Here is a 24,745-nt window from a genome sequence, read left to right as displayed (position 1 = left end):
CGGTTTTTTCTGAAAATTCAGCCATTGAAATAATATAATTATGTTTATTTCCTCCGATTTGATATATAGATATCATATATCGAAAGATGTATAGAAAATTCAAACTTCGTAGCTGCCAACCCTTTCGCATATCTACTTAATTTAGTTATTAGCTTCTAGTAGCAGAAAGTAAGATTTTCCTCATTTTTACCCGTCCGCTAGCTAAATAGCTCGTATTTTCGTAATTCAGACGTCGCTCCATTTTAATATCAAACATCGATTTTCGTATTTACCTGATTTAAAAGTTGCGCGTTGCGATTCCTATTCTCGCGATTTCAATATCGTTCATTGCAATTCTTCTTTACGAGATTTAAAAATCCAATATCGCGATTTGTATACAGGCGTTTTTAAAATTCTATGTAACGATTTCGTATTCATGCGAGTTTATCCAATGTCGTGATTCGTTTTTGCTGTTGTAATATCCAACTTCTATTTTCGTATTTACACTAGATTTAAAAATTAGGCTTTGGATACGTATTAACGCCATTTAGAAATAATGTATCGTAATTCGTATTTACGCGATCTGAAAGTTACGCATCATGATTTGTATTTTCACATTTTTGAAATTTAATATCGAGTTTCATTCGCTTATTTCAATAACGTGATTTATATTCACACGATTTTAAAATCCGTTATTGCGCGGTTCTTGTAAAAAGCAAGTTTTTTTTTTTGAATTAGTTACTATAAATGTGGCAGTTTTTCTATCGGCGATTATTGCTATATTACAACATCAGCCAAAACTGGTGTTGCTATATTACAACATCAGCGAATATGTTACTGATGTTTTTGCTATAAATCACGTAAGATGTACTCGTGTGAAAATTCAGCTTTTTTGCCTTTTGACCAATCTCATCCCTGTTCTATTCAGTTGAACCGGGTTCGAATCCTAACGATAACTGGTTGATACGAATTCCACCCACAGCTCTCACCGACCCCAGTGCTGACGTAAAATATTCTCAGTGGTAGATGGATCATGGGTTCGAGTCAACTTTGCCGTCAGGCAAACCGGGAGAGGTTCTCGGGATTTTCCTCTCAATGTAACGCAAATGCGGGCTAGTTCCATTACAAAGTCCTCCACAATGGCAAAAGTTCTCCCATTGAACATTAATAGTCGTAAACCCAAAAAGGCTCTTCAGCGACGGTTATGAAATAAAATTTAAAAATCGAAAACACAAACAAATAGTGATTCCTTTTTAAAGTACATTTGAACAGATTATTCATTTCTTTTAAGAGCAACTTATAGTGTTGAAATATATTTCTGCTTGTTTAGGAATTTCTTTAATACAAAAAGAAATCAAATTTTTTAAAAAGAAAAATGCTCATTTTACATCTGAACAATGTAACGGAGGATGACTCCAATAATTTTAATTGCTTTTAATATAGACAAACCAACAGCACCCAGAGGACCCTTGAAGGCGGAGGAAGTGAGGGCCGATCACGTGAAGCTGAAATGGAACAGGCCAGAAGACACGGGTGGTCAAGAACTGAAAGGATACGTCATCGAGAAGATGGACACTGACACGGGTCGATGGGTACCTGCGGGAGAAGTGGGTCCGAATGATGACACTTTTACAGTCGATGGCCTCACCCCAAAGAAGAAATATAAATTCAGAGTGAAGGCCGTCAACAAAGATGGAGAGTCACCGGCACTCGTCACTGACGAGGACATCGAAGCTAAAAATCCTTACGGTAACATTTTTTTTGCTGTTTATACAAAACCCTGATTTGCATTTCTAGATAAGTAGAAGGTTGTCAGTTAACATTTTTCATTATTAAGCTGGAAAAAGGGTTTTAAATCCTTTGTCTCATGCCACGATCTCAAATAAACATTTTGAGATCATTTTTCTTTTTTCTTATAGATCTAAAAATTAATGGGTCACAGGGCTTATAACATTTATGTTCCTTTTCACTTACGTATTCATTTTTGTTCCCTAAATAAAAATATTTTTTAATATAATTATTTTTAAGCATTCAAAAAATGAAGGTTGATGGATGACACACGCAGTATAGGGTATTCTCTATTTTATATAAAAAGAATTAAATAGTGTAAAATATTTGTTTGTTTTTTTAATTGAATTAATTTCGAGCTTTTTTGGGTTTTTTTTAATTGAATTAATTTTGCGCTTTAACACTAGATTGCCTAAAGAAGTCCTTTTGACTACTTTTTAATTTCAATTAGAAAAAACAATGATAAACGTATATCCAATGATATGAATGACGCAATTTCTTAGAATGTTGTGACTTTTTGTACAACATATAATTTTTTTAGTGTTCATTTTTACTAATAGCGTGTTATATAACTGTAAATAATATAAAAACATTAAAAATCAATTTTAAGCAAATTTCTTTACACATTATTTATTCTTTCACAATCCAATAATTTTGACTGCTTCTGGACACTATATTCAGGGGTCTGTTAAGAAGAAATTTGGGTCCATTAACGGACCTATTGCAAAATATCTTTTTATAAAAACGGACCCTTCACAAAATATTTTAACTTAAAACCCTTCACAAAATGATTTTTCTTTTAATCGGACCCTTCACAGATTTGTTTATCTTCATTATTGTTTTGTTAATCGAATAAACCCTTCCTAAGGGGGGGGGGAAGACAGATGTAAACGAACCAAGTTTTGTCTTCGGCAGACGCTTCTTCCTTTATTTGTCCGAAATGAATATTCTGGATTCAGCAGTATAGGCTACATACCAAATATTTGTATGTTGCATCTCTAATTTAGTAACAGCAATTGCTGTTTATCTTTAAAATTTTAATTATAATTTTACAGTGTTGAGTCTCTTGTAACTCTTTACAATTTAAAAACTCCTTAAAAAAGTTTTTTGCAATAACAGGACCCTATTTGCACACATTCACAAAAGCAGGACCCTGGTTGAAAGAATGTGACTTAACGTTTATTTTATATTCACAAATGAAGAGTAGTTTTTTTTCACAATTTTGCATAAACGGACTTTTCACAAAATGTCTGGACAGATCCCTGATAGGTATATACTAAGTTTAAGTCTTTCTAGTGTTAAAATAAGCTGTTTTTCTAAAATGTCTTTCCATAAGCTACAAATAATTATCCATATCAACAGATGATGAGTCTCCCTTGTTATTGCTGCGCAGCATGTCTTCATCTGGACCTAGCGTCACTAAACTCTTCATTCAATTCAATTCAATTACTTTGTTATTGCTTTATTAAAGCGATTTTAAATTTAAGAAAGAAATTCAGAAAAGTTTTGTTCTATCGAAAAATATATAATGAGCCTTCTTGTATTTCATAAAAAAATGATGTGTTGTGTATTTGTAGATGAGCCTGGCAAACCTCCAAAACCAGAGATTGTGGACTACGACAACACAAAAGTGGAACTAAAATGGGTTCCCCCCGAGAATGACGGTGGCCGACCCATACTGAGCTACATCATCGAAATGAAAGACAAATTCAGCGCCACCTGGACAGAAGCACTGAAGACACCCGACAACAAGTGCAGAGCAGTGGTTGAAGGACTGAAGGAAAACACTGTACTACAATTCCGTGTGAGGGCTGTCAACAAGGCTGGCATTGGAGAACCCAGTGATCCCACCAACAATCACACGGTTAAACACAGACACTGTAAGCAACAATGATGCGTTTTAACATGTTTGTTTAGGAAAAAAGAAACCTTTTGTTTAAAACTAAACCATAGAAATATACACTTTAAAGGGTCTCAAACTAACACTGGGCCGGGATAACCTGGTCGATAGGGCGTTGGGCCCATGTTCGAGAGTTCGTGGGTTCGAACCCCGTCGACCAAAGAGGCTGTAGTAAAGTGGCTGATGCACGTTAAATCTGTCGTGTCGCAAAAGTCCTCCATGTTCCTATAACAAATCAATACCTCTGGTGGTACTGGATTGGAGATCGATCGTTCTCTGATTCAGGTCAAAATTACGATTTGTGGATGAATGAATGGATGTATGAATGTGTCTGTCCTATAAACGGGTACGACGTATGGTGTGGCAGAAGTCGAATTCTTGGCCATAGATGGTGCCACTGGAAAACAAGAACAATCGCACCGCCTCTGCCTACACAGGCATACGTCAACAACAACAACAACTAACACTAGAGGAAAAAGAAGAAAAAACTGTTTAAGACCTTAATAAATAATAATGGATATTATTAAAAGTTAAAATAATGTTATTTTATGAAATAGATAGAATAATGAGCATTGAATGAATGGAAATAAAGAATTATTGCAGTCATTTTTAATATAAAATGTGTTACGATTATTGCAATAATACACAATAATATTTAACTGCAATAATATACAATTATTGTAATCATTTTTAATATAAAATGTAAAAGGAAATAATGTAATATAAAAAAAAAATGAGTCAATTCCTACTTAGGTCAACGAAGAAATTTTTTTATTTTAGTTACTTTTTATTAAATAATTACAATTCTTTCTCCCATATGAAATTGAAATTAATTCATTCAATTTAGATGAATGAATTCATATTTGAAAAAACTGTATTAACATCGATTGTCATTCACAACAAGCTTAAACAAAAATGTATTTGAAGTTGAATGGATGAATTAAAAGTATTTTATGAACGATTTGAACAAAATAGAGGAAGAGTGTGAACGAATTTGCGTATCGTATATGAACTGAATTATTGAGTGGCTTTATGCTTCATCTATCTCACTGTCCGATTAGTTAACACTAGCTGGCTTTCTTAAAGTTGTTCCCGTGCTGATTGGAAATCCTCCATGTTCTCATAACACATCATACCTCTGGGGATACAGGAGTTTCCTTGTCACCTGGATGGGTTCAAAGTTACAAGGACATTAGAAGTCGTAAACCCAAAAATTGGGTCAGCTGTTCGACGACGGATATAAGAAAAAATATCAGTATGGATAGCACTGCATCATGAAGTTGAACCTTAAAATGGTTTCCATATCCAGACTAAACACTGCCAAAGCTGCACAACCGTTACTTCAGCAATGTTTTTTTTTCTTCCAATAAACTAACAATTCTTAACTATAAATTTGCAGCACCCACATTTTTCTTTGCTATGATTGTGTATTTAATCATTTTATTTGTTTTGTTTCTTTTTTAAAATTAAATGATGACTTCAATGATGAATGAATATCTCTGTTGCAGTGAAACCTCTGATTGATCGAACGAACTTGAAAGCACAGGTGATAAAAGTTGGAAGATCGATTAAATTCGACGTGGACGTGAAAGGAGAACCCGCTCCCGAAATAGTGTGGTCGTTTGCCGATCATAAAGTAGTGCAGGACGATCACATTAAAATTGAAAACAGAGACTATCATACCGATTTCACAATCACTAAATCGAAGAGAAAACATTCTGGAAAATATACTATCAGTGCCACCAATGCATCGGGCAAGGACACGGTGACTGTGGATGTGACCATTTTAGGTAAGTTTCTTTTCTACTTGGATTTAACTACACCCCTTCATATATAAATCGGGCCTTTCTGACTCTAGCCGACCATGATTGGTACTCTCGTTTAACATCTCGCATTTAGTCCTTATTCGTATGCGACTTCCTTTCTCATTTTTACGGTTTTAAAGAGGGTCCCTTTTTGTCAGCTTTTGCTGTTTCGCAGGGAAAGCCCCCACAGATTATACAACTGATGCAAAAAAATCTTAATTTATTTTTTTTTGAACACTAACACTTGACCTATTTGTGAGGGAGTACAGACTCAAATATAAACCTTCATCACCGCATTAAAAAATATACTCTATCTTGATAAAACTATGCAAATAGGAATAAAAATAAACCCATACACAAAATTCGTTTCATATAAGTTAACTTTAAATTTTTTTCGAGATTCAGTTACTCTACAGTTCTGAAGAAATATATCCCTAATTTATTCTGACACCCTTAATTGTATATTTATTCCCTCTTTGATCATTTGTTGTGACTAATGTCACTCTCCCATTCTGTGGCACTTTTTTCTTCCTTTTCTTTGCCATTTTCACAACAAGGGTATTATTAAGTTGCTTTTTGTTTCCTTTTTGGGACAGAATAATTTTTTACGTTCCTCATGAAAAATACTCCCAAGAAGTTCCCAAAGAATTCATTTTTTAAAAGGGATTGTGATCTCCCTCTGTCAACTGTTTTTTCTCTACAGTACTTATCCCTTTTGGTAACCTATTAACACAGTAGCCGCAGTTGCATCAATTATAACGACGATACTATTGGTAGTACTATAGTTATTTTAGCATTAATAATTGAAGTTTAGACCTAAATAAATCCATCTCATTGTTATAACTTATTCAATATATTCAGTAAAACATCTAAAATCCACCAATTGCCTAAGGTTCTACTTATAACAAACTGTTTAACCGATGAGAAGAAAAAAAATTTTCAAGCATATCTCTCGAACATCAAGTGATTTTTAGGAGGGAGTTTTCCCTGTAGTGGTGGATGGTTAAATATTAAGACACAAAAGGAGTAAGAAAAGATCCTGACGCTATATTTTGGACTAAGCATTTCTGTATGTATGAGGCAGTTACGGTGCCTTTTTTGAGTATTTCCTCTTTCTCTAATATTCAGAAACATTTCTCTGTACTTCTGAAATATTTTGAATCATTTCTTGGAGTTTCGGAATTTTTTTTAAAAAATATTTTGAAGCAATTTCTGTTGACATTTCTCTTAATATTTCGGCTATGGAACTAGGCTACGTCATGCATCCAAGAATACCTCAAGATGGCTCGGGGGATAGACCATTCGTCTTCCAATGACGTGAACCGGGTTCGTATCCCGACGACGACTAGTCGATATGACTTCCGCTCTCGGCTTCCACCAATCACAGTGCTGAGGTGAAATATCTTCAGTGGTAGACAGATCATGGGTGAAAGTCTCCTTGTCGTCTGGCTAATCGTGGGTGATTTTCATCTCCATGTAACTCAAATGTAGGCTAGTTCCATCAAAAAGTCCTCCTCGAAGGCAAAATTTCTCCATATTCTTGATCCTGGAGTCTCCTTGTCTTCAGGATTGGCGTCAAAATGACAAGGTTACGGAGTGGAACATGAGTGAACCCAAATTGGGGTCGGCTGTTCAACGACGGTTATAAAATAAAAAAAGATTCGAGCGAACTTATCTAATATGCTAGTGAATCGGAATTTTGGAATGGTAGCTACGCTGCACTCTGAAACTGAATAGGCGATTCAATTTCCTACTTTTGAAAATAAAACAAACGTTTCTCAAGAGACATCCTATTAAATGAAGTTCTCTGAGATATTTGTCCATAGTGAGTAGCGTTTTTAAAATAAAGCTTGAAGGTGCTTATTTTCGATTTTCGTTTTTTGAAAGCCCTTAAACGTGTTTTTTTCATCGATGGAAGTGCTTTATTTTCCCTTTTCAAAAAGGAGATTTTTTTTTGTTTTCCATGTCGATTTTCATCACGTATTATGCAAAAGCGTGCTGCTCACATTGTTCTATTCAACGTTTTCACAATTCATTCAACTGGCAATGTATTTCGGCTTTCCGTCGGTCCGTATGAAAGCTCCCGACATTTTACATGTTATATGAAATTCTTGCGAGTTAGCCTGTTCGTCGTCTGAGCTGGATTCGGTGAGCACTTTCATGTGCAACTCTGCCTCAAGATATTCTCGAATGCTGGCTTCATTTTACACCCTTTGATATCGAACTGAGAAATCTTTCGATCATTTTATAATGGCTAATATAATCAAGAAAAGAGTTCTTTGTCAGAAACTAGTTTTTTTATCATGATCACGTAAAGTATTTGAGAATCATTTTGCATTTTGTTAATGCACATAGTGCTGAAAAGTACATACAAATTGATTATTATTTGTAGAAAGATTTGGCTACGTACCTTGTTGTCGAGTCAAAATTAGTTTCGGAAATTTTTTTAACAGTGCAGACATACAATTAGCAAACAAAAATAAAAAGAAATGCTTCCCTCGTTAAACAACCCAAGAAGCTGAATTTCTTAATAATACACCGTTTATTTCAAAAAATTATAAAAGACATCTATTTTTGAAACAAATGCGTGACAAATATATATTATTTCATCCTCAGGCAAACCCTCTAAGCCTGAAGGTCCTCTCGAGGTTTCCGACGTCCACAAAGAAGGTTGCAAGCTGAAATGGAACAAGCCAAAAGACGACGGAGGTACCCCCATCGAACAATACGAAGTGGAGAAATTCGATAAAGAAACTGGACGATGGACAAGAGTTGGAAAAGTTTCCGGTGACAAGTCTGAAATGGACGTGACTGGACTAACACCTGGCAAAGAATATTTATTCCGCGTTGCAGCCATCAACGAAGAGGGAGAATCAGAACCACTGGAAACGTTGAGACCCATCGTTGCTAAAAACCCATTCGGTAAGTATATTTTAGATCATTTTTGTGACATAATACAACTGTTACAGGCAAAGTTTGAAACCCTGCATTGTATAGAATGCCTAGGCATTGTATAGAATGCAGAGATGCCAGCTTGCTCGGACAGCAAATAAATAGTTTCGAGTGGTAGTTTATGAATGTGTGATTCTTGGTTTAATAAATTCCATTTATTAAATTTTTTATACACCACTATTTTTAAATAATTCGAAGGGGTAATATAATTTGCCATTTTGTTACATTTAAGTCATGCTACACCGTTTAAAAAGTAAGCGAAATGGGTCAAATACTTGAAAATTTTAGTTTGTAGTTATTTACCGCTTTTTAAACTATTATGGTACGTTCGGAGCAGTTGGCATTTCTGCTAATGCCTAAAACTAGCCGGCAATTCATGAAACGATTTATATTTCACCCATTTCCTAGGCATTCTATAGAATGCCAAATGAGAAACCGGCAAAGTATAAAACACATCTCCGATTTCAATTCAATTCAAAATGTCATTCAAGTCTGCCATGTTGCAGCAAGTTGGCAATGGCACTCTTATTATTTTTTTGAGAATAAAATTTTTATTTTTGCCTAATATGCATCATTTGCATAATAACCTCATCGGGATGTTTTTCTTTATACTTTGCCTAAATAGTATTTGTCATTCCATAGAATGCCTAGGTATCCTATACAATGCTTAAGGAAAGTGTGTAATACTTCTCATATTTCATACCGTGCCTGAAAACATCCGGCATTATATGCAATGGCTGCATTCTATAGAATGCCGGCGTTTCATACTTAGCCGGTAACGTATCGATTTGTAGTGGGTATTTTAAATTCCGGTTAGCTCTAAATTTATTGGAACGTAGCCACTATTTTTTTAAAAAAAGGGCTATGGCCATCTATACTTTAAAACGCCTTGCATTGAAAAAGTAGGACCTTCAATTTGTGAAGACAAGATATTACGATTATCTAGGTAACATTGTTTTTTTAATGTATTTTTGCCAATAAACTCTAAAAATAGATTGTTTTTGAATAATTAACGTAGAACACTCTTTTTAAAAAAGACGTGTTGGTCCAAACTAAGCTACATTGGAAGTTGTGAAAAGATGAATGAAATAACAAAAGCTTACCAAAGCAACCCATTAACAAAAAGTTTTTTTCGTACTTAAAATTAATTAATTTTAATGTTAATGCAACAAAGATTGTTTATTTTGAAATGTACTGTCCAGCTAAATCCCTTTCTCTGGTTAGTAAGATATTTTAACCATTGGTTAAGATTAAGCGGGACATTTCTTCAATTCTTCCTTATAAATAGTTTTTATAACATCAGAAAACGGGAAGAGTTTTTGTGGACAGATTTGATAGTCCTTCATTTATTGAATCTGTCATTTTTGAACCACGCGAGTCGAAATTTTCATTACATTTCTTATCACCGAATTTCATAGGAGTCAATTCTACCGGTTGAAATATCTGAACGAAAAAAGTATATTCCTTATTCCATAAATTGTTTACGACAGAATCAGCTTTTGCGGACGTTTAGAAGGAGTGAAAGAAAACTCCTAAAGCTAAGGGCGAAAAATAATGAAGAACCCTAAATAAAACTTTGACGCCCGGTGGCTGAGTGATAGCGCTTCGCACTCTCATGCCAAAGGTCCTGGGTTCGATCTTGGGCCGGGCAAGGTTGACTCAACCTTTTTATCCCTTCAGTGGGTCGATGCATGAGTACCAAGCATACTTGGGCACTGAGGGTTCCGCGTTCGGCTGATCACCTAACCGGAACATCTGCTCCTGCATCCCAGGGCCCAAGATCAGGAAAACTGAGATAGGCACAGTAGGCCTTGGCCCTCTATGGGCTGTCACGCCACTGAGTTTGGTTTAAATAAAACTTTAAATGATGGTGAGATTGAATCATGACACCCTATTATTAAAAAGGAAAAAAAAATTTAAATTCATAAAGTTAGCAAATATGCGGATGAGTTTTGTAGCAAATCCTACCGTACCCGTTAAAGAAAACTTCTTCGTTTTGTTTTACTATCAAATTGTTAAAATACCAAAATCAACATTTTTGATGGTTTTCTATGGATGGACCAGCATATTCCTGATGGTAACCATCCATAATTCCATCATGAAGTATTATATTTTTTAAGTTGAACAACATAAGTAACCATAACCAAGTAGGAATTCGGACTGGTTTAGGATGAACCAACCTAAGAATAGCGACCTGTTGTGATGGTTTGTTGATGTTGAACCATCAGAAATTTCCACCCTACTTTCTTAAAAATCAAGTATTGGAATGATCATGAACCACCATCATCCCCATGAAGGACTGATTTATGGTCAACATAAAAAAAATCGTTTTGATGGCATATTCCTCAGAACTAGCAGGAATTTTCATTAAACCAATTTTCATTGAACCATGCGTAGTTGGAACTATCATGGATCATCATCAATTGTTGATCCATGAGAAACAAAATTCTCTCGATGGTTCACCCTTTTTGGGTATTAAAGTAGCATATTCCATCCTGGAATGTTGGAAGTGTGTTGGCTTATCAAAAACCATAAACGCATCATGGAAAATGTTGGATGACCATCCAATGTGGTTGGACCCTCATGAATCGTACTGAAACCATCAAAATGTTTTGATGGGACCCTCCAGAATTTTGACTTAGGTACTGTCTGTAGGGTGTTTATTAAATCTTTATTGTTGCATTTTTTCCAGATGAACCTGGCAAACCGGGAGTTCCTGAATTGGAAGATTGGGATAACAGCAGCGTTGATCTGAAGTGGGAGGCTCCTAAGTCGGATGGAGGTTCCCCCATCACGAAATACATTGTGGAGAAGAAGGAAAAGTTCTGCCTAAGTTGGGAGAAAGCTGGTGAGGTGTTGGGAGGAGCGACAAAGGTCAAAGTGACTGACCTCAAAGAAAATTCTGAATATCAATTCAGAGTGGTTGCAGTGAACGCTGCAGGTCCGGGGGAACCCAGCGAGGCCACCAAAAATCACTTGGTCAAACATCGAAAGTGTAAGATTTCTCTTGAAATATAAATACATGAAGAAAATATAAATACATGCCAAGGAAAATAAGTAATTTTGTTTTAAAAAAAATTTGTTTAGTCTGAAACAAGCTACTTTCAGAGCATATATATCTATAACATAGAGCGGACAGTTTGAAATTTTTTTATAATTTTTTGTACAGAGGAAACCTTTTGAAACTTGTTTTATATTAATAAGTGAGCGTCATATATGTTTCTTTAAAAGTTTTCAAATTTTCAAGGGGGTGGTTTTTTAGCACTCTTTCTGGCTTTTTTTACTTTGGGGCACTGCTTCAAAAATATAAATTTTTCTGGATGGAAAAAAAATTCCAGATTAAAACACAGAATGAAACGAACGAGCGTTGTCATAGAAAGAGCGTTTACACAGTATATTATTTTTAAAAAAAATCTTAGCAAGAGAAACCACTAGAAGAAATTAAATACCATTAAAGTTCAGTGAACTCATAGTGTAAGTGCAGAAATAAAACATGCTCAAAAAATATGCAGGCCAACAAAAGTTATCGAAAGTTAGAGACAAATTATATTTCACCGTCTGTTGTTATCACAGAGAAATTAATCAGAAGAAATTAATCATCATATAAAAGGACGACACTTTTTTTCCATCGATGCGTGACAAACCGTTTTAGTGAGATGCAACTGTCAGAAGGTGAACTGTCAGTTGGATTGATGAGATGGTCAATACATTTTATTAATTTTAATGGAATTTTTAAAGTTCTTTATAATTTTTTGATCATTTATTACCCATTGGCAAAATGGATCTTGTTTTGGGATTGATGGCGTGCGCACCTTATTTGAACCTCATCAAAGTTTTCAACTGTGTTCAAGAGCAACAGTAAACAGTGCGCATGCGTTGTCATTGCATGCATTGCTATGACGACCGATGCTGTTTGATTATTTTTATAGAATTCTTTATTTTTTATTTTCACCAGCAGGCATTTTTAATGTATTTACACTTTTTTTTTTCTTTTTAATTTCGATGCAAATAATTGTAGAGAATTTTTATTTTAGAAATATTTCTTTTAAAATTGGCGCTTACTTTTTAATATAAAACAAGTTTCAAAGGATTTCCTTCATACAAAAAATTCTCAAACTGTCTGCTCTATGTTATCGATATATCTGTTCTGAAAGTAGCTTGTTTCGGTCTAAACAAACACTTAGAAAAAATATATATATTTATGTTCCTTGGCATATACTTATATTTTCTTTAAAATTGACGCTCACTTTTAAATATAAAACACGTTTTAAAAGATTTCCTCCGTACAAAAAATTATCCATCAGGTGATGCTATACAGCTTTATTATCTTTAAGCGACTGAAACTGGTTTGCACTTGTTTACGTTAGTGTATCAATGGGTTAATATAGTCATAGATGGCAACGTTACTCTTAAAAAGTAACGAGTAAAAGTACAAGTATTTTTATAAAAGTAACGAGTAAAAAGTTCTTATTTTAAAAAGTAACGTGTAAAAAGTACAAGTACTAAACAAAAAAAGTAACGATTTAAAAGTACATTTCTAGGAAATCGAAAATTCAAAGTAACCTAAAATTTTATTGAATAATATTCTTATTTTCTTTAATGTTTTTGCAAAATTGTTGTTATTTATTTAATTATTTTTAATTTTGAAAGTTATGGATATTAATTTATTTTTAAATTCGGAAGAATATTATAATATAATTTTATAATATAATCGTATAATATAATTTTAATATCAAACTTTTTATGGATTTGCACGAAAAAGAAATTTTATCTATTGACTTTAATTTTTAGTTTATTATTTTTATTTATTTAAATTACCATTGATTTAAAATTGATTTTACTCTTTAGAAACGCGTTTTAAAAACAAACATAAACAAAGCAAACACAGGGTTTCAGATAGCTTTGTGATCTTTGAGCTAGTAACAAATAATTGAATGTGTAGTATAAGTTGAAACAGAAGGTATTTAGACACGAAGTTAGCTGTAAATTCATATATATTGCATACACTTTTTTTTTTTTTTTTTTTTTTTTTTAAGAAAGCTTACCGAGTTTTAGAAAAAAGTAACGATTTTATTCGATATTTCCGTTACAAATACTTTTACTTTTTCCCATAAAAAAGTAACGAAAGTACAAGTGAAAGTACTAAATTTAAAAAGTAACGGAGTACAAGTAAAAGTATGTACTTTTTACTTGTACCGGCGGTACAAGTAACGAAAGTAAAAGTACTGCCATGTATGAACATAGTAATGCTATACGTTAAAAATAAATATAAATAGCTAGTGTTTAAATTATCTCCTGAATAAAAATTCATTACATGTATGTTTAAACATAAAAGTATTGCCTATAAGCTCGTGCAAAACATGTCATTATTTGAAAACTACAGTGCGTCTAATCATTAGGTCTAATTATTATAATGTTATAATATAATATCTGATATAATAAATGTTCTATGTTTATGTAATACATCGTATAATTTATTCAATCGCCGAATTTATATTATGTATCGTCAAATTTAACCCATTGGTGCACGAAGGTAAACATTGTTTCAGTTGCGTGAAAACAATGAGGGTGTTTAGTGATAATTAAGATTTTGCATAGAATGTTATTGTGCGTCTAATAAATTGGAAAAGGAGTGTAGGTGAGTGTGAGTAAACGACAGACTTCATTGCACTCAAGAAACGTGCACTCTCTTAGGAGAAAACAGCTTTGGCGCGTAAAACTACCGATTTGTGAGCAGAAAAATGAGCTCATTATTCAAATGAGCTCACTTTTGGTTATTGGAAGATATGAACAAAACCTGTTGGCAAATAGATATTACAATAAGGTAGAATCAATTATATTTACAGCAGTTCATTATTGAGGAGACAACTATTTGAACTCATTTTAGAAGCAGCTAACTTTTGAGTAGAGAGATGAACAAACCTAGTCGGCAATTTTAAATTACGAGACAAAAAAAAATTTATTCTCCAGGTGATTTAATTTGGAATTTGGCACCATTTAAAAATAAGAAGGAAAAAAACTATTTTCTAGAGCGACTTTTTTCTGTGTCTTGAATCAATGCATGTGATTCACTTTTCATATATAATTTCAGTAAAACCACACATCGATCGAACGAACTTGGAAACGACAACCATTCGAAAAGGAAAATCATTGAAGTTGGATGTTAACATTAAAGGTGAACCAGCACCTACTGTTAAATGGTCACTCAAGGATAAGGTAAAAACAGTCATTCATTTTTTTAATGAAGAAATGCCAAATTTGACACTTTTTTTGTGTGAAATGCATGCAAAATGTCTCAAATTCAATAGTATAAGATTCTTAAAATACCTCAAAAATGAGCCCCTGTTCTCTTTGGGGGATCGTGATGAACGGTTTCAAATTTTAAACTTAAGGTTGACTTTCGATATGTGTTTCTTATTATAAGGGTGTTTAAGCACTCGTTTGGTTCTTTCGAGAGGGATGGGGTATCTATTGTGACGGCGGAATGTTTATTGGTTTATGCACAGATAGCATTTTGTATGTTTTGAGAATGGAAGAAAGAAAAGACCATTTCGCGAGACCTTGACTCGCCAATTTTCTAACCGCGATGTTATTTCAATGGAAAGCAAAGGTTCGACTCTAAATACCTTTTAAAATTGCCATGGTTGATAACACGCAAAAAAGACACACACAGAAAACTAAAAATGAACTTCTTTCTTCTTTTGTTCATATCCCCAAGACAATCTTTTCCCCCAAAAAATATTCGTGAATGTGCGTTAAATAGGATAGCCGCAAGTGACTGAGTGTGGGTAGCTCGATCCTGATGGGCTGCTGCCATTTGTTTACTTTAAAACTGTTTTTTCCATTCTATTCCGAGTAAGGTATCAATTATCTTCAGTGACACATTCTATATTCTTTCATAAGAATTCTTTCTTAAAAATTTCAATTCTTTCACTATATATTCACACTGAATACTATATATTAATATGAATAGACTCATAAGTCACATGTGTGCGTATGGCATACTTTCCCATGAAGTATCAAGAAAGGAGAATAAATAAGTCAATAAAGGGCATATTTTAGATCTTGAATCTTTTTCCTTTAAACAAGGGTGTTTATAAGAAAGGACAAACCTAGTTCTCAATAATATTCCCACATTTTAAGTAGGATTTTAGATTATGTAAGAGCCTGCATGGTGACGGTAGAAATAAATCCTTCTAATAGTGATAAAAAGTGTTTGATAAAGATTTAGTTCCATGATGATGTTGGTCACTTGTAAATCAACGACTTCCATGTTTCTATTTTTAATAGACACCACCCCATATGTAATGTGTCTTTTATCATCTCTCTTCAATTCAGGAGTATTAATTCTGTTGTTGTGCACCCACAGGTGATAGAGAGCTCGGAACACAGAGAGATTATAAACGTGGATTATAATACAAAGCTGATCATCCACAGTGCCCAAAGGAAGTATTCTGGCATTTATAAAATAATTGCAGAAAATGAACACGGGAAGGACGAAGCAGAGGTCGAAATAATCATCTTGGGTAAGAACTCCTTTTTTTTCTCATTAGATTAAATTTAAAATTTATATTGAAATTTTTAAGCAAATAGAAACTTGAAAGATAAAAGCTTAGGTTCTAATAATATGTTCTAATATAAATAGTATAAAAACGGAAGTTACTAGTAGCTCAAGAATAGGAGCACCCATTTGTATCATGTTTTTTTAAAAGCAGTTTTCAACAATTCAAGTGGTGGTTCGTTTAACAATGACCTCTTTCCAGCATGACGTAGTTCGGGCTCAGTATCGAAAATACAAAATTTCATTGACAAAGAAAAAATATAAAACGCAAAAAAATCATGGATCAAAAAAAAATTAAAGCAACCGCAATCGTGAAAACCGCATTCTTATAAAATATTTAAAGCAGAAGAGACGACTAGAAAAATTATATATCCTTATGGCTCGCTAAACTCGTCGCTTAAATGCAGAAGTAAAGGATACTATGAAGAAATAGGCTGACTCACAAAATGTATTAAAAATGAAAGAATAATATATTTTTGTCATGGGTAATGTTAAACACAAATAGGCTCATTTTTCTGAGTCGAATACGGCATTTTTAAATTTATTAAATTCTAATACTGCACCCTATTAATAACAGCTATTCATAATAATAATTAATTCTTCGCATCTTTTTTAATCACACGTTCTAAATTCTCAAACTGAAGTCCTTTAAATGAAAATATCATAAACTTAATAAAAAAAAATTAATTATTGTTTTTTTTGTCGTATGAAGCGAAGTAGAACAACGCCAGGTTCTGACTTAATTGACTACCAACAAATTGAATAGGACGATATCGTTATACAAAGCGATAATTATTGTGAATTTTATACATTTTATTTGAGTAACAAAAATATTAACACCCATTAGATTAACAGGAAAAACAACGCCTTTTGACAATGCATCGCATCCTACCTATTCATCTAGGGTGTTGAAAAAGATGCCATCTTATGGTCCTTGTAGAACATGAGAGGTTGCTAACACATAATGGGAAGATTCCCTAAACGTACATAAATTATATATGTGAGCACACACTTTTATAATTTAACATCAGTTAAATCTCAGGTTTAAAAAAGTTAAATAAAACTACGCAAAAGTCCGTTTATAAAATTGACTCATTATACGCATCCAATAAATGTAAAGGCTCATTTATTGGGATGTTATACTATATTTCAGTTCTTGTACTGAGCCATTAAATATAAATTATATTTCTTTCTTTTAAAACCCATTGCTTATTGTTGTTTTCGATTGGTGTGTTCCTTTAACTTAAAAAAAGTTTGTGACAATTGTAATTTCTTTCATTTTGGCGAAATACTCTTAAAAATAAAATTCACTCATAATTAATAATAGAGCAAAAATTTACAGTTCAATGATCGATTTTTTACTAATGAAAGGTGCCATTGAGATAATTAGCACATCATTTTTTCTCTTTTTAAATGTAACCACACGTTGTACAAAACATTGTAATAACACATTCACCATGAATACCCATAATATCCTATGTAAGAGACACTTGAGAAACATGAGTTTATTACATAGTGTCCTGATTTTTGACTGTACCATTTTAAATATATACAGTGCATTGCCAAATTATGAGACGCACTATAAGATTCTATGAAAAATCTTAACTATCAGGTGATATCTATACAGTTTTATTGTTTTTACGAGACTTTGCTCTTGCTTACGTTCGCTTATCAGTGTAATATTGTAATGCAATACGTCAAAAATAAACTCAAATAGCAGGTATATGAAAAATCCCCCGAATAAAAACCCATTACTTGTATGTTTAACTATAAAAATATTGTATATAAACGCTCGCAAAACATGCCATTATTAAAAAACTACAATGCGCCTATTAAATGGGTCTAATTATTCTAATATAATAAATATTCTATATTTATATAATCTATCGTCTAATGTCGTCTAAATTTATATAATATACCGTCACATTGAATCCATTGATACACAAACGTAATCAAGTAGAAACCTGTCTCGCATAAACAATAAAGCTGTACAGAATTGATTGAGATTTTACATAGAATCTGTCTAATCACTTGTGTAAATACTTGTTTGTTTAAAAAGAAATGGTGTATTTGTAGGAGCTCCATCTAAACCCAAAGGTCCCCTTGAAGTGAGCAACGTCCATGCAAAAGGTTGCAAGTTGAAGTGGCAGGCACCGGAGGATGATGGGGGCAAGCCCATCAACCATTACCAGGTAGAGAAAATGGATGCTGCATCGGGCAATTGGATACCGGTGGGCAGAGCCGAGAGTGACAAGACAGAAATGGATGTACCGGGACTCATACCCGGAAAGGAATACCAATTCAGAGTGAAGGCTGTCAACGCTGAAGGAGAATCCGAACCACTCGTTACAGATAGTTCCACTCTGGCCAAAAATCCTTTTGGTAACTTCCTTTTCAATCACTATACCTATATTTTATTGAAAACTCTCAAATATCAACCTTACACACACACACGCATATATATATATATATATATATATATATATATATATATATATATATATATATATATATATATATATATATATATAAATAATAATAAATAAGTAAATACAAGAAAACACGAAGAAAATTAAGAAAAACAATTCCCCCTCCCCTTTTTTTTTTCCATATGTCTATAATTTTTCTTTGTTTTATCCTTCATTTTGAACATATATATATATATATATATGTATGTATATATGTATATATGTATATATATATATATATATATATATAAAGTTATGAAATTCCGGGGGGAAAAGATATAATCAGCTCACACGATTATATCCGCAAAAAAGAGTGCTTTCTAATATTGTATCAATATAGCCGAAACGAAATATATCAATACAATAGTGTGAGAAGTACTCAGAAAACTTTGTTTTTTAAAAATTTTCTTCATTTTTCTATTTTTTCTTTTTGTTCCTTTTACATTTATTTGTTGTACTATAAGTTAAAAATATATGTTTTAAATATTTTCGCCATAAGTTTGCTAGATTACAAAATAAGAAAATAGAAGCGTAAATAGAGGGATCCCTTATGGTGGGTTCTTACTGCAGTACTGAAGAGCGTTTGATTTGTTAGTTACATTGAATTGGTCTTGAAATGGATGTGCGCAAGGCAATAATATTATACTGGATAATTTAAAGCTTGCAATGAATACGGTTGAGCGGCGATGGATCAGGGGATAGAGCGTTCCCCTTTCAAAGAGGTGAACCCGGTTCGAATCCCGGCAATGGCGGGTCGATACGAATTCCGTATCCGGCTTGCACCGACCCCAGTGCTGACGTGAAATATCGTGAGTTGTAGACGGATCATGGGTTACAGTTCCCTTGCCGTACAGCTAACGATAGGAGGTTCTCGTGGTCTTCTTTTCCATGTAGCGCAAATGCGGTTAGTTCCACCAGGATGGCGAATTTCTCCCAATACTTGATCCAGCCCTTGTCTTCTGGAGTGGGTTCAAAATGACGTGACTACGGAGTAGAATATTAGTAGTCGTAAGCTCAAAAATTGGGTCGGCTGTTCAATGACGGTTATGAAATAAAATGAATAAGGTTGATATTAAATTATGCCATTTCAATGATTTTAGAAATTTAGCATTTATTTAAAAAATCATGATTTGCTCGCTTTGCTCAGATTTCTAGCCATGGTATTGTCCCTATTTTATTTGCACATGGTAAAAATATAAGTTTATTTTACAAAGAAGCGTTTAGTAAATTTATGAATAATAATAACATACAATTATTATAACGATTTTTACAGTGATATTTCAAATAATTGATTGCTTTAACTCCCTGAGGGCTAGTTTTTTTTCCGAACTTTTAGGTGGTAGCTTTCCTGTTTCAAAAGATAGCTATTCAATGGGTGAGTAGCAGGAAAATATTATCCGGGGGCTTAACGTTTGGAGGGTTAAATCTGGGTAGACATTTTTTTACTTCTAAAGTGTTCAAACTGTGCACTAGGAATGAATTATTTTTTAGAATAAATCAATAATTTGCAAAAGTCAATGATTAGATAAATTCAATAATTGGAATGAGTCAATAATTTGCAACGTGAATGACGTGAATTTGTTTTGTTTTGATGTATGATTGGTAAGCTATTTCGTAAAAATAAAATAAAAACTGGAGAAGCCAGTTTCTGAGAAAAATCCATTTAACGAGATCTTAAAAAACAAATAGGTTTTTATGCTCTGAATCATGAACTATAATATCCGGTCTTAGCTATTATAAAAAGCATTGTTCTTAACGCAAATTAAAAGGCTTTAAAAGTAGAAAAACATGGAATTCTATTATATTGTATGCAAGATGAATACACTGTACGACTCAAATCAAAATTTTTGATGGTTTTTCATGGATGGACTCATCTTGATATTAACCATCCATAATTCCATGATGAACCATTATATTTTTAATGGTAACCAACATAAGTAACCATCACCCCCATGTAGAAATTCGGACTGATTTATGATGGTCCAACTTAAGGATAGCTGTTTGTTTCGATGGTTTGTTCATGTTAAACCATCAGAAATTTCCATCATTGTTTTTAGGAAATCCAATGTTGGAACGATCATAAACCACCCTATGAACCACAATGCAAGGAATTTAGACTGATTTTTGATGGGCCAATCTGTTTCGCTGGCATATTCCTCAGAACCAGCAAGAATTTCCATTAAACCTTCGTGGAAATGTATAGTTGGAACCATCATGGATTGTGGGTCCATCAGAATCAAACTTCTCTTTCACCATGTATTAAAGTAATGATGAAAGTGTGTATCAAAAACCATGAATGGATAAATGTTGGATGATGGCGACCTTCCAATGATATCGAACCACCATTAATGGGACCAACATAAATCATCAAAAATATTGACTTGTGGGTAATTAAATAAATAAGTATTGTGATTTTGTTGCAGAATCGGCAGGAGCTCCCGGAACCCCTGAAATCGTTGATTGGGATGAGACGATGGTTGACCTGAAGTGGCATCCACCCAAGAATGATGGAGGAGCCCCCATCACCGGTTACATCATTGAGAAGAAAGAGAGGTTTGCAGCTGCCTGGGATGTGTGCACCGAAACACACGGACCCGAGGGTAAAGTCACGGGTCTCGTGAAAGGTCACCAATACGAATTCAGGGTGAAGGCTGTCAATAAAGCGGGTGAAGGACAACCCAGTGAACCCACCAGACCACATCTGGCAAAAGCCCGAAACCGTAAGCCTCTTCAATCATTTCTTCATAATCGATTGTCGATGATCATGTCACATTGCTCTTCAACACTATAATCATTTTTTTTATAAAAATTTCATTTTTAGAAATTCATTTGGTTATCATTGAATAGAAAGTAACATTTACAAAATCAAAAGAGTTTTTTAATAGTAAAAGAGAAATACAGTAAGTATGAACCTTCTGGTGAGGCAAACCCATTCAGTAATGACTGTTTTAAAATACAATCTGACATAGAAATGAAAAGTAAAAATAATTTGAAAATGATAGACAGAGATTAAAAATAGACAAAAGAGCAAAAACCATTCATGAATTTGTTTATTTTATTTTAATTTGTATATGCTTATGCCTTTTTATTTCCTTATTTATTTAATATGTTATAGTTAGAAAATTATAAAGCTCTATTAAAAATATATATTTTTTTTATGAAAAAAAGAATTTTATTTTACCAGGAATTTCTTTTCAATAATTTCACTAAAGTAAACAAACTATTAAATAAATAATGGATAATGGATTGTATCTGAATATAGGGAAATATTTAAAAAATCGTTCCTTTTTTTTTCAAAAATAAGTCCTAATTTTCTGATCCAAGGAAGAACAAGCATCTTATCTTACGAAGACAACTTCCTTAGACATTATGGATGCTAAAAAATACAAAAATAAAAATTAAAAAAAAAACATGTTAAATGCCACCAGAACATGTATGATAATATTTTTTTGCATAAGAATTTAAATATTTAAACAATTTAGATATTTAAAGAAGTTAATCATAAAGTTAAAATTTTATTTAAAAATTTAAAATAATATTATCGTTTGCTTTCAAAAACTATAAAAAATTGCGTTTTATAGATTTTAGAACAAAATTTTAAAATGAACTTAAGTAACTAAACTGTTATAAACCTACTTTTTAGCACAACTAAGTATGTTACGCTGGAGTAAGTTAAAATAACATAAAAATAAATAGTCCTACTTGTCTTAGTTTTATAGTTTAATTCCTAAAATAAGACGTTTTAGAGCAAACGATGTTTTGCATCTCGTTATAGACAGACATATCGATTGCATTTTTTGCTGGTTATTCAAAATTTTATTCAGAAAAATTAGTCATGACTAATGAGTTTATTCATCAATCATTATTCAAAATTTTTTATACATTTGCATAATGAATGATGAATAATGACTAAATTTTCATATGAATAATCATTCTGAATAAATTTAGTCATGAATAAAATTTTCGTGAATGATGCCCATCACTGACTACAAAAGCATACATTTGGTGACGTGGACCAGTCGTGCAACCACGCAATTTTCTTTATTAAATTTATCCGACACAGTGAATATAAAATAATTAAATATTTAAATGTGAGCCATGAACTATTTTTTTTTGTTCAAATAAATTAGAAATGATCATCGATGTTATTTTTAAAATACGTGAAAAACTGAATCGTTTATAGTAAAATTTATTACAATGACTAACTCTTAACCCATCCAAATATTCGATTTCGTTCATCCCTATTGAATGAATGAATTAATATTTGAAATAAAAAAACTGTATTAACATCCAGTGTCATTCATTACAAGTTTAAAAAAATGTCTTTTGAGTGTTCAGAGTTGTTGGAGGTTTTAAAATGAATTATTGTTCTCTTTTTTTCAGTGGCTCCAAAGATAAACAGGACTAATCTACAGGATATAACAATTAAATCTGGCCACACCATCAAACTGGACGTTGAGGTGGAAGGGGAGCCCGCCCCCACCATCACCTGGAACCACGGAGAGAAGGCCGTCGAACCTGATGACGTCATTCAATACCATAATGAAGATTACGCGACACACCTGAAATTCACGGGCATCACTCGAAGATATACGGGAAAATATGTGATCAGGGCAGTTAACAAAAATGGTCGAGATGAAGCCGTTATCAATATCAATGTCCTGTGTGAGTGTCTTCTTTCTCTTAAATTACTAAATGACTGAAGCAAAAAAACAAATAAAAAAACGTGCGTAAAGTGATTTAACTAATAGGAACAGAGGACAGTTTGAAAGGTAGGTAGATGAAGAATAGTATTGAAAGTTTTTCATCCAATACTGCTCTTTATCTATCAAGCTAGATTTCTGGGGATCTTTCCGTATTTAAAAAAAAAAAAAACAATAAAACATATTTAGAATGGGGCGCAGCCTCTTTACTTTTTCGTTTTCAATGTAAATGTGGGTCTCATAGTGAGGTGATCACCGAAGGCATAACGTAAAGGCTCTGCTTTGCTCAAGAAGAAACTTATTCACAAACTTCTGAAAAAGTTTTTTTTTTATATTTAGAGCAAATATTATGATGAAGCAAATAGTTGCGTTTAGACTTAGGCTGGATTAACTTAGCTACATCCTAAAATGAAAAGTGATTCATTGAGTTAATTATCATTTTAGTTGTTTATCTCCCCAATGTTTGGGAATATAAATTCTAATTTAATATTTTATATTTGGATATCTATGGAGAAGCTCTGAAAATAGCGCCATAGCAGATCCCCTACTAAATGGCTCAACGACATCGAAAATGATTTGAAAACCCTGAAGGTTAGAAATTGGAAGGGAGTTGCCATGGATAGGAGGCACTGGCGTTTGTCAGCTACTGAAGCAGGCAAGGCCTGCAATGCGCTGACGAAGAAGAAGAAAAATTTAATATTTTGCACCCTGACTTTTCCGTTTTATTATCTCGTGCTCCCTATTGGTTAAACCACTTTACATCTTTTCCATCGTTTTTCATGGACGTTTAGAAAGGTTCTTGTATAGAGAACTATAATAGGTTCCTTTTTGTGCTCTATTTTTTGTACGTAATGCAAAGTATATCATCCTTTTAATGTCGCTTGTTTTGCAGCGAAACCGGCCAAACCGGAAGGTCCTATGGAAATTACGGATGTCCATGCCAAAGGTTGTAAGTTGCAGTGGCAACCTCCGAAAGATGACGGTGGAACTCCCCTTCAAGGTTATCAGGTTGAAAAAATGGACGTGCTCACGGGTCGATGGAGTCCAGTGGGTAAAGTGGACAGCCCGTCTATTGAAGTGAAGGGTCTTGATCAGGGTAAAAAATACCATTTCCGGGTGAAGGCTATAAACAACGAAGGGGAATCTGACCCACTCGAGACAGACAGAACCACACTCGCCAAAAATCCGTTTGGTAAGTTTTATTATTCTTTTTATTTTTTTATTCCATATGGCTGAAAGTTTCGAGGACCTTAAAACTCCCCTGCCTAGTTGCCACTCAAGGAGAAGAACAGAAAATTCGTAATCAATTATCAGAACCGTTTTGTTGTGATATAACACACCACTTTTTCATGAAATTTTTCTTTTGTAAGGAAATAGATTTTTAGTTGGTTTTCATATTCAGATGGACGAAAACAAATTCACTTTTAAACGATTTACACCACAGGATATTAATTCCTCGGTCGTTGTTCAAGTTCAAACTAATTATTATTTTATTGTTGAATTGATGAAGAAGATAGCCCTCAATAATGGCATAATTATATTTGACTTCTTTTATTTATTATGTGGCACAAAGGGCAGAATACTTGGTA

General features: G+C 33.3%; 1 protein-coding gene across 9 annotated transcripts in view; it reads left to right on the top strand.

Annotated features, from left to right (window-relative positions):
- LOC107453633 (twitchin) overlaps positions 1–24,745 on the top strand; it is a 264,438-nt gene that overhangs the window by 82,804 nt on the left and 156,889 nt on the right. For all 9 annotated transcript variants that reach the window (XM_087158572.1, XM_087158571.1, XM_087158570.1 and 6 more), the window contains 11 exons: positions 1,423–1,728; positions 3,345–3,647; positions 5,176–5,457; positions 8,089–8,394; positions 11,117–11,419; positions 14,516–14,640; positions 15,794–15,950; positions 18,062–18,367; positions 20,877–21,173; positions 22,837–23,118; positions 24,049–24,348. In XM_087158572.1, the coding sequence (XP_087014698.1) occupies positions 1,423–1,728; positions 3,345–3,647; positions 5,176–5,457; positions 8,089–8,394; positions 11,117–11,419; positions 14,516–14,640; positions 15,794–15,950; positions 18,062–18,367; positions 20,877–21,173; positions 22,837–23,118; positions 24,049–24,348 (2,967 nt within the window). The remainder of the gene's footprint in view (positions 1–1,422; positions 1,729–3,344; positions 3,648–5,175; positions 5,458–8,088; positions 8,395–11,116; positions 11,420–14,515; positions 14,641–15,793; positions 15,951–18,061; positions 18,368–20,876; positions 21,174–22,836; positions 23,119–24,048; positions 24,349–24,745) is intronic.

The sequence above is a fragment of the Parasteatoda tepidariorum genome, chromosome 3 (assembly GCF_982258835.1).
Source record: "Parasteatoda tepidariorum strain Cologne lab strain chromosome 3, Ptep-v5.0, whole genome shotgun sequence".
NCBI lineage: Eukaryota > Metazoa > Arthropoda > Arachnida > Araneae > Theridiidae > Parasteatoda > Parasteatoda tepidariorum.
The sequence above is the reverse complement of the archived record's forward strand: the minus strand, read 5'-3'. Positions and strand labels throughout refer to the sequence as shown.